The 12060-nt window shown below is 32.8% G+C and overlaps 1 protein-coding gene across 1 annotated transcript in view; it reads right to left on the bottom strand.

The window, feature by feature from the left end:
- Positions 1–638: 638 nt before the first annotated feature.
- Positions 639–12060, bottom strand: part of LOC132732547 (AF4/FMR2 family member 4-like) — a 105946-nt gene continuing 94524 nt past the window's right edge. The window contains exons 16-20 of the mRNA XM_060719027.1: positions 10908–10982; positions 5557–5653; positions 4695–4835; positions 3343–3535; positions 639–2550 (exon numbers count right to left, since the gene is read on the bottom strand). Of these exons, the coding sequence (XP_060575010.1) occupies positions 2444–2550; positions 3343–3535; positions 4695–4835; positions 5557–5653; positions 10908–10982 (613 nt within the window). The 3' untranslated portion in view covers positions 639–2443. The remainder of the gene's footprint in view (positions 2551–3342; positions 3536–4694; positions 4836–5556; positions 5654–10907; positions 10983–12060) is intronic.

Here is a 12060-nt window from a genome sequence, read left to right as displayed (position 1 = left end):
TTAAATCGGCATATTTGTATAATTATACCAGTACACTGTCCTGTTTGCATGTTAGACAAAGCCTGCTATTTAAAACATATTCAAGTATAACAAGAATAAGAATCCTATTTTCTGCATTAAATTTCCGCATCTCTATAACAATTAAATGGCACTTATATCTCCTCTATTATATCACATCATGCTATGTACAACCACAAAATGCATGTCAACTTGTAGAATCTCAAATATTCAGACCAAAGTCATTTCTCATCCGCGAGAACAAAAAGCACGCAATGCTCTAAAGAACGATTGCATGTTAACAATGCATTCACTATGAAGCTCTCTTAAAAGTCCATAAATTAGCGTATCTTTCTTACGTTATCAATCCCTTGTAACCAAAAATACACACAACACTGTAATTAATATACTTTGGTGTAAGATTTTTTCCCCCCTCAATTCATCTAATTTTTTCTCTCATTATTTTCCTATTTCCAGAAAATGACATTCATCACTGATGATACAAATCAAAATAAATCATTCAAATTGAATCATTTTGAAACCATGAAAATTCTGTTTTCCAGAAACTTTTTTTTTCAAACAGATTTTTCGATATTCAAAAAAAACGAATATATCACTTTAGATTCAAAATTAACACTTCTATTCATTTATATAAACTTTATCTATTTTTTTTAAATGTACACACCAAAAAAAATAAATCCACCCAGATTTAAAAGCCAAACACCCTGATTTTATTTGTCTTCAACCTGAATTTAAAAACGATTGTTATCATACTTTGTATATTTTGATTTTTAATATTTTGAAAAACATATCACTGGCAAGCTCTGTATTTATCTTATATTACACGCATACATGTACATTGTTAATAACGGATGCAAAAAATTTAATTCCAATATTTCAAACCCGTACCAGTACTAAAATGGTCTATATCTAAGGCCCATCAAAATATCTGCACGTTCTGATCACAGCCTACGCTTATAACTGAATTATAATCCTCTATCCCTCTCAAGCCTATCAATTTGAAAACGTGCAAAACTGCATTAAAAATCATGAATTTCTAAAACGAGATTTTGACTTTCTCCGACTTTTGGCGAGCACATTACATGCAAATATATTAAATAAATATATATATATATATATATATTATGATGAAAATATTGTATTTTTATCTATGAAAGTTTAATCTTTTACCCTGTTGGAACTGAAAAATGATCAGCCCTTGCCACCAATAATAAAGCCAGGCCCGCCTGCACATCTATGCAAACTGACCAGTCTCTATACTATTGACCGACCAACTTTTAATTTTCATCTTGATATTTCTAGAATTAATAATGGAAAGTTCCATTGAAGAATTCAGCAAAGTAAAGCTTTAATTGAAATTTTTAAAACAGTAAATCTGCAACCAGCCTAAAATTCGAGCATTTCATTGGTCAGATCAAAAACAGCTTTCAAAAATTAGCCAATAATAATGTATCATTTTCTTTAAACAATATAATAGTGCAGCATTTATCTAACAAGTGACTCAATTGAAACTTTTTAGATCCATATCAAAATAAATGAAAAAATATTTTAAAAAACTCCGTAAATATATTCATTCTTAAAGTTAATTTCAGAAATTACAAAATTCTCTTACAAAAGGATAAAAAGATTTTTTTCTTATACACTCAATATTCCTTGGCTTTAATTATTATGCGTTTTATCAACAAATGTTATAAATTTCAGAATTCATCATTTAAATGACCATAAAGTAATTAATATCTTAGTCAGAGAAAAGCTCATATGATTTAATACAATGTTCATTGAAAAGGTAAAAAGAATATATAAAAAGTTGCAGCGAGCTAGCACTATTAATTCAGCTGAAAACCAAACATGTTTGTGGTAAATATGGTAAATAATCAGCTTGACTGGTTTACAATTTTTCAAAAGAAAAAAACAAGGAAAGGAAGAAAAGAAAAATAAAGAAGCTAACATAGTTCCATTTTGTAACTCTGAACACTTTATGAAAGACTGATTTTCAAGTCCTAAATCTTCAGGTCCTAAATCTTTTTAAGTCCTAATTACCCGATTGTGTAGACAAAATGTTCAAGACTTGCTCATCGCTGCCTATCTGATGGTTTATACAAAATTCTTCAAGACTGGTTCATCACTGACTTAACTGAATTACAGCACAGTAGACTGCTTCAAAAAATTTCAACACCAAGGTCTACGACCAATATTCACAGTGAATGGGTCCTCCAAGATTGTATGTCAATGGGGCCAGAAACTTTCACAACAGATTTCTTCATCGAACAACTTGATTCAGATACATAATTCACATAACTTGCCGTCCCATGGTCATGATCCTTTTTGCTTTTGTCGTATGTGATTAAATACGCGTTATTAAATACACCAAGTAGAGAATGCTGTCTTGACAATTGTGTGTGGACTGGAATAAATTTAGCGACTACTACAAGTTCAACTGACTTATGGCTTGTTTAACGTAGCGAACAAGATGCAGTAGACTGCTATGTAACGTCAATGGTCCACAATCCAGATCAAGTTGAGCAAAGAATTCTGAAAAAGAATTGAAAGACAGGTGTGTATAAAATTCATTCTTTTATGTATTATTGTAAATTTATAAATAAACTTTTCTGAGAGAGAAATTAATTTTTTTTACATTTACTTCATTTCAATATGTGACATGGCCGTGAAATGCTTTGAACTTCGAAATAATTATGTCCATGGTTAACTTAAGAATATGTTATGTCAGTAACCATCAGTACAATGCCTGATCAAACTGGGCAGGATGTGCAGCCACAACCTATCTCAACTTTGGTCTTCTAAAGTCTTTAACGTTTCTAGTATTCAATGAATTAAATAGAAATACAGCCAAGTCATCCATGACACAGTTTGATTATTGAAATCCAGAAGAATTATAACAAAGTAAACATATTGAGGGGAGTGGTTACAGTGTCTGCCTATCAACCCTGGGAGCATGGGTTCGAGTCCATCTACAGTCATGACCATGATCCTACAAATGACACCAGTACTGGTAAGTTCCTGGATGCGGACTTGAAAGTGATTAATATAAGTTGCAAGACTTTGTTTTACAAGCAAGCTTTAACAAATATGTGTGAAACTGATGTAAACATCAACTTGTTTTCTTCTCAAATAAGTATGTTTGTTACTGCAGGCATTTGCCTCCTATTCAGATAAGAATTTGGATACTAGTGCCTAATTTGGCTTGTAACTTCGTCAGAACAAAATTTACACAAAATAATATATATGGACACTTTAAACATTTCTTTATTTATCATTTTAAGACAGAATCATTAAAAAAAAATCCCAACAATCTGCGCAACTTACCTCTGTTATCACTTATTATATTAGACGTGGCCTGATCCCACAGTTCATGTGCCTGTATAAGATAGCACGTGTTGGAGAAATACTTCTGTGTGATGGAATGTATCCGCTGGGGAACAATAACCGAGCCTGGCGGAGCTATCTGACCCTGACCACTGCTACCGTTAGATATCTTAGAAGGGGTTGCGTCACTGCCCTGAAAAGCAATATATAGTTTTTAATCGGAAAATCTTTTACACGATCTTGGATCTTGGCTTTTGTTGAACTAAAAAAAGTGCCACTGGTCATTAAGTAAACATTAATTCAGATTTTCACGGATACAAGTTAAAAATATCAGAAAACCTGAATACCCTGAATTTAGCATCATTTACATTGTTTTTATATATACAGTAGAACTTCTATGAGTCGAACTTCGATTAGTCGATTTTCTCGATGTGTCGAAGAAAAATTAAAGTCCCGACTTTTCCCCTTATATATTCCTTATAAAAACCTATTTATGAGTCGAGATTTTATGTGTCGAATTTTTCGATGTGTCGAAGTTTTTTCGTGGTCCGTGTTAAGTAAATCTAGTGCAATTTACCACAAATAAGTCGAAGTTGTTCGATTATTTTGACACCGTCGATCTCGAGACATTTTTCACACCTTATCTGGCTGCGAAGACGATTTCCAATCAACTTGTGTGACAGGTGTTAATTACACAGCCGTGTGTTCAAAACAGCCTTTTTTGCGATTAAAATGTGTGATAAAATGCTTTTAATCGTTACTATTGTAAATTGCCGTATTGGTCTTCAAATAAACACAGCTTAAGGAATTACAGTGCCTATTGCGGTACTCGTGAGAACAAAACCCCAAAATATATATAACATTAAAATTTATTAAAGAAGATTAATCCCCTATTCGTATTGTTATCACTTATTATAAACTCTGACCCATGTTGTAAAAATGCAACGGTTAGAAATAATTTTATGTTTGTGGAAAAAACAGCCTATATTACTAATGCTATTAGTTTATCATTGGGATTAAAATGCAATATCAGTTTAATTTTGGAAATAACTTGAAATGATTTCGTTTTAACATGGATCGAAAATGTTGCTATGGAACTAACAAAATCATGGTCATAAGTCACATATGTAAGTTTTTACGTCAAGTTTAAAATTCGACTACCAAAAGCTCTAACTTTGATATTATATATAAAAAGTGCTTTAAGGAGTATAATTTTTTTTCAACTTCATGCAAATGCCGGAAAACTTGTACCCATACAATTTAAAAGTAAAGATTCATTAAAGGTATGTTATCGAGACATTTCATTGAGGTATTAATATAGCAACCGAAACAAATTTATTAAACGGGCTTACCACTGATCCAACTGAGCAGACACTATTGGCAGGAGATGGTGTTGGTGACATAGGTGACGGGGTTCCGGTTGACCGATTCCAGCTAGACTGGTGAGGAGATGGGGCGGACGGTGCTTTCGGTTGAGAACTAGACTTTACACTCTACAATAACAAACAAGGTTATAATAAACTTCTATTTCATGGTCCTCAGTAAATAATATATATTAGTGGCCTCCAGGGCCAACTGGTTACAGTCATTAATTTATAACCACTTGGTCCCAACCACTTTGGGTTCAAATCCCTGCTACAGATAGACTTGAACATTTTCTGTGTGATACATCTCCACGGTTGTTTAATCATGATACAGTCTCAAGTATAATTATGATACATTAAACATAAAAATTTTGCCTTTTGTATATGTTCAGGAAGTACCAGTAATAAAAATGTATGTCCTTTAATTCAACACTGCAGCAACAGTATATTTGAGGTCATTGACTTGTGGCAATTTTGCACCAAACTAACATTTTTTTATGTACCATGAGTTTGTTATCAAGCTTTAATGAATAAGGAGGCTAATATTTTTATGTTTGGCTACACACTCTTTTCTAGGCCACATTCCTGCAGACTAATAATCTAAAGATTGCAGACCAATTAGGTTTGAACCCCTTCAGCAACAGACTGTTGTTTCCTTGAGCAAGAAACTTTACACTCATTGTTAACACTCACTGACTTAGTACTTGTTGGTTATAGGAACATATCCTAGAGTAAGTATCAAAGCTTACAGGATCCTATACAACCAAACTTACCTAAATTCTGCATCAACAATTTGCCAATTTTCTGTAGCAGGTACATTATCAATTCATTCACTATATTATTATCCTACCTTATTATTATGATCCTCTAATATACGTTTCAACTTCACTGTTTCATTCTTCTTCAGCATATATAACTTCAAATAGACCAGTGACTGAATACGTAAACTGAAATATATACAAAAAAATAATGTTATCATACTTCAAACAAGGCCTTCAACCCTTAAAAGAAATAATCTTCTTTTTTAAACCCTTTATTCCCCTAAATGTCTAAAATGGACTTGTCTAACCTCCACTTTTGGTACGGTCCATTACCAATTTTGGGGATATCACAATTTTGAAGTTGGTCATTCAACAATATATAGTCAGGTTAGACTACACAGATGTACAGGCTGGCCTGGCTCAATACTAGTGGCAAAGGCTAAAAATTTTAGGTCCAAGCACTGATTACTGGCTTATACCTAAAATAGTTGTTTTAGAAAAAAATAAGGAATTTATAATAAAAATATTGACATTCCCTATCCCATTGGAAATGTTGGAGATTGATACAGTCTTTTCCAAATATTCATCCGGAAAATATATCCATTCAAATTTAATTACTCTTAAATCTTACTTAAAAGCCCTGGTTATCTCCCTTCCATTATTCAACTATTCCAGTCAGTTAAAAACAGTTGAGAAATTAAGAAGGAAGTTACATAATCAAAATCTTGACTTGTGCAACTTGATTAACAATAAAAAAATTGTGGTCTGTTTAAATTTCATCTGATGATTGGAATGCTTGAATGATTAGATTTTTATCTTTTCCCAATATCTTTAAAAACCTTTTTCCGAGCCCAACTCAATTAGCAAACGGGCTGTTTATGGCTCTCCTTTAACTGCCACAGACATAATTATACACAAAAGAGAAAAGAGAATTCTGTATATTCCCAGAGAACAAAATGACAAAGACTGCTTTAGATATGGGTTGAAAATAATATGATGAATATAGGTATGTTTTATAGGGCACTGATGATATGTTCACCATTTTAAGTATGTAAAATTCATTATAATAGTAAAAATCATTCTGACTCAGTACTTCCTTTTTCTCAGCTATTATATAACCAAACATTTTAGCAAAATGACTATATCACCTCTTATTTACATAAGTTTTATGTCTAAATTAAAACCTGGTACAAACATCGTCAAGGTAATAAAACTATGTTTTACAAATGTGAAAGTAGCTGCATGGCCGAGTGGTTAACCTGTCAGTCTAACTAGTGTCTGTGGGTTCAAACCTTGTCAAGGGCAACTTTCTGTTTCCTTAAGCAAGAAACTTTACATTTATGTTTGGTTCTTAAGGGACAGATTCAAGAGTGTGTCTATAGGGTTATAGCTTCCTACACAAACAAACTTAATATAATAAATGTAAATGATACATTTTTCTCAATGAATAATCCCAGGTAAAACATGCATCTCTATTGATCTACTTTCAAAGCATTAGAAGAAAAACCTGCAAAATCATATTTTTTTTTAATTTCCTTTTCAATTTCACAAGATTCAAAAGAAAAAACAATAATTGAAATGCCAGTATAAAAAATTTAAATGGCGAGAATTCCATTTTCTCTAAGCTTTGATTATAATGCTATTTCTTGCTGTTGTTATTGTTGTTTTGTTGTTTTTTTCTGTGATAGAGATATAATTCCTTGTATTAATACAAATCAATAAAGATTTACAGCTACCGCAGTTGCTTTGATAAATGCCTATTATACGTGCACACGCAAACAGCCACGTCTCTTGTTCTAATAGTTCACCGGAAACCGTCCATCTTATATTACCAGATTTAAGTGCCATTAATACCCTCGTAGAAACAGGCGAATGAGAAGATAAAAAAACAGCAAGACCTTACTGCATTATGTAAATTATAGGCAGAAAAAGAAATATGGAAAGATAAAAATTTATGTGCCCAGAAAATGTCAAACCTCTCAATTTCTGAATAATATTAATAATTACACATTTGGCTATAATATAAGGATGTTGTTCATGGCATAATCACATCTGTTTATATTATATTGCACCTGATTACATGCTTGCATGACCGATTTCTGTCAAGAGATCCTGTTTGCTATTTACAGGCCCCGTAAACATATTATTTACCCTTAAAACACTAAATATATCAAAATTAATGGACTTGTCCGCTTTCAATCTGAACTACTCCATTCATCAGTTTTAAGGGAAAATTCAAATTATGCACTCACTAAAAAATGAAGTGCAGACCAGGTGGCACTGGCACTGGTAAGCAAGCTGATCTTGGTCTGCACTGCCAGCAGGCAATGGATCAATGGAATCAGGCAAAGAATCAATGGAATCAGGCAAAGAATCAATGGAATCAGGCAAGGAATCAATGGAATCAGAATCAGGCAAGGAATCAATGGAATCAGGCAAGGAATCAATGGAATCAGGCAAGGAATCAATGGAATCAGGCAAGGAATCCATGGAAGCAGGCAAGGAATCAATGGAATCAGGCAAGGAATCAATGGAATCAGGCAAGGAATCCATGGAAGCAGGCAAGGAATCAATGGAATCAGAATCAGGCAAGGAATCAATGGAATCAGGCAAAGAATCAATGGAATCAGGCAAGGAATCAATGGAATCAGAATCAGGCAAGGAATCAATGGAATCAGGCAAGGAATCAATGGAATCAGGCAAGGAATCAATGGAATCAGGCAAGGAATCAATGGAATCAGGCAAGGAATCAATGGAATCAGGCAAGGAATCCATGGAAGCAGGCAAGGAATCAAGGGAAGCAGGCAAAGGATCAAGGAAAGTTGGCAAAGAATATAGGCAAACAGGCAAAGAATATAGGGAGCAGTGGCTAAGTCCTAATTATCAATGTGTCTGCCTCTCAACCAAGGCCTACTGGTCTTGCAATGATTAAGTTTCCTCATATCACACCAGTTTGGGTTAGTTTCAAGGAGAAGACGTTATTGTGTTTCAAATAGGCTACAAATTTTCCAAAAAAAATCAAGCTCATTGCAACATTAATCTCGAAAATTTATTTTAATGTTGGTTATGTCAAAAAACCTCAGTGGAGTCCCTTTATACAAGTCATGTATTTTAAGATCTCAATAGTTGCATCATTCTTTTTAATCAGTAGAGTATCAGAGTCTTTATATTTTACAAGCTCCTGGTATTTTATACAATCTACTAAAACATGAGTTTTACCACCAATTTGGTTACTAATAATGCCTGTTTTAATCTTTAAAGCAAGTTTATGAAACATGCCTAGAATAACATCTGTTTTTATGTACAGTACAACCCACCTTCTCTCATCTCACATAATAAAAGGTTACTTAAAAATATCACTAAAATAAGTACAAATGGATGTTGACAGATTGAAGAGACAGGGTTTAAATAACATTAATATCAAGAAACATTGACATTTGATATGCTATCAACTTCTTTATTTAAATCATTAAACCTAGTATCAGATGTTACGCTCTGTAGTTTGAAAATGATATCAAACATTGATCACACAGGATATAACAGATATACCATAAAGGATGGTGTCTAATTTTTTTTTAAACCCTTGACCTGCTGGAACAGAAAGTGATCAGATAGAGACAGACATGCCTTCACATCAGTGCAGAGTCTGATATTAGGCTCTATACTGTTGGTGACTTCATACAGAAATTCCCTAAAACTTGATATAGACTTTTCAGAACTAGAAATACAGCAAATCCATTAGATAGTCAAACTGTTTAAAGGGTTAAAATTATTGCACAATTTTGTTTAAACTAAATTGCCCTTCTTAATGAATTGAGATACCTCAATTGTAATTACAAATGTATTACATTTATGTATCGAAATCTCAAAAGCTAGCGAAAATACACTAGAACCTTAGGACAGACAGCAAACTGGATTAATTCTGTGCTGTTGGATCTGGCTTTAAACTTGTCGCACAGTCAAATCATTTTTGCCCCAAGTATTCAGCCAGTATTAATGACTTATTTGAACTTTTCCCAGAATCTCATTAATTTTACACAGTCAGATCTCAAATGTTATTGACACAGAATACCCTCCAGAAAATAAGCCTGTGAGACCCTGTGACATTTAAAATTTTTCTTACATTAACTCTAAATTACCATGTTTAATATCTTTAATGGACTTGTCCATGATTCATTATCTGGACAAAACCATCCATAACTTTCAGGGAAAACTTTAAAATTAAGTATTGGTTGAACAGCCAACAGTGCAGACCATAAATAGATGACATGAATGTGATGATCGGAAGGCATGCGTAACCTCATATTGGTCTGCTTTGGTTTTATGGGTAGATCATTTGCCGAGCAGACTTAATATATTAATGTGTGGAAAAAAAAACAAACTTTATAATCTTTTCATTTAAGAAATTTCTTAAAATTTAAAAAAAAAAATTACTAGTACCCTAGCTGGCCGAAATTTTGTAATTGACATGTCCTGTATAAATTCTAGTAACAGTTCAATGTTTGATTTACTGTATATCAGCATAGAAAAATATTAAAATCTAGAAGGGTGATCCCCCGGAAGTATTAATGGCAACAAAATTACATGAAATCACAGAATCAGTTTGATTGAGTCTGTACATGGGGGATAATGAATATGTGAAACAACCCTCATGCCCCCTAGCACCGGCTCTAGCCAACAGGACTGTGCCTGTTCATACTGCATAGCGATATACAAATGCCTCACTCTATCTAACACTTTGTGCATAGCTCTGTTATTAACATTGCTAGGGCTACTTGACATAGATCAAATTTCATTTCTAATAATAACCTAGTCAGCAGCAATATCATGAGAATAATTATTATAATTATGAACAATTTCAGAGTGATTTCAATTAATTTCTGCAGGAATTTCAATTAACATTTCTGAAAATAAAAAGTATCCTTGGAAGATGAAATTAATTTCTGAAACCTTGACACCAGCCAGTCCTGCAGTCACCTCAGTGTGATAATAATTGTCGTGACTGAATTTAAGAAGCAAATATTAGTTCTCTTACAAGCATCAAGATATTAGCATCTTATTATGGCCATTTATATCTTTTTGTTCATTTTCTCCAATTAGGCAAACATGGCACCATTTTTGTCATGTTGATTGTGCATATTAAACAATACAAGCTATCAAAATACAAGCTATCTAGCGTAACATTTAATAATCCTTTTATATCTAAATGGCCTTAAAATGATGGTATGAAACCAGAAATAATCCCGAATCTTTTTTATGAATCTTATCGCTAATAAAATCACTGTTTGGACTTTGGGTGCAATGAATTATATCACAAGGGCATAGCCAAATGGATATAATGATGTGCATCTGAACCACAGTGATTTTTTTAGTGATGAAATTACTGCTTGGGTTAGGCAGTTCATTATTGCCATTAGAGGCAGTAAGAAAACCTACATACCATAATACTGTGAGTTTGTGGGTTTTGTCGGATGTCTCCAAGTCATGGTACATTCTAAACTGATGAAATTGATGCCTGAAAATATACAATACATAAACATTATAATTTAAGGTGAACAGGTCTTAAAATAAGTTTTATAGATGAGACCTTGAAATCTACAGACTTCTCTATAACAAACTTGTGTAGTTATTCTTATACATGTACAGTCATGTCTCCACTAAACAATAATGTCTCCACCAACTACGATCCTTATTATAATTATATTTCTTATAATACAACTAAAAGCACCAATATGGCAACAAATCTAAATAGTAAGCTCCCCTGTCATTAAAACACATTTTTTTTCTTCCTATTACGTGAACAGTTCCTACAGTTTGACATTAAATAGTGGTTCAATTGGGATAAAGCATTCGACTCCTTGTAGTGTGAACTCAACTTGTAGCTTTGGTCAGTTCAATTTTATATATTAAGATAAATTATCATATAGCAAAAAAATGTCATATAATGTACTTTTGTATGAATCCCGTAAATGAAAACAGTATGTGAAGCAATAAACAAGTTAGCTACCACAATACACCCTAATACACCAAAATACACCCAAATACATAGGTAAGTTCAAGATTGTATTGATTACAGTACAACAAGGTTAAATGATTTACACTAATTCTCTCCTGTGATGAAACAATGACAAAAACTACGTATTAGTGGGCGTAAATCTTCATGATAAACCATTGTGTACCTCCGAGCAACAGTAACTATTCAATAAATACCTATCATTGTAACACATGATACCGCATTTACTGTAAAGAAACCAAAACAACCTAACACATCATCGGCATTGAACAATGCTTTCAATTTCTATGTGTTTAATCAAGTCCTTCAAAGCATAGTTTCATTTTGCTGCTGTCATTTGATTAACACTATTCACACAATCTGACTTTCTGAATGGAGGTATTATTTACTCTTTGAAAATGTAATATATACAATTAATTATACAATTCATATATATAGCAACCCATAGATAGCAATCTTTATACATTATTGTTAATAAATATTGAATTGTACAATATGGGAATATATTTGTAGGAGTCGATTGTTAAATCATATCGTACAAGTCACTAGGCTAGTCTAATATGATTTCTCTAGGTTGCAA

This window comes from Ruditapes philippinarum, unplaced genomic scaffold, assembly GCF_026571515.1.
Source record: "Ruditapes philippinarum isolate M1 unplaced genomic scaffold, ASM2657151v2 ctg1211_1_1_1_1, whole genome shotgun sequence".
NCBI lineage: Eukaryota > Metazoa > Mollusca > Bivalvia > Venerida > Veneridae > Ruditapes > Ruditapes philippinarum.
Note: the sequence above shows the minus strand (reverse complement) of the source record. Positions and strands in the feature narration are given on the sequence as shown.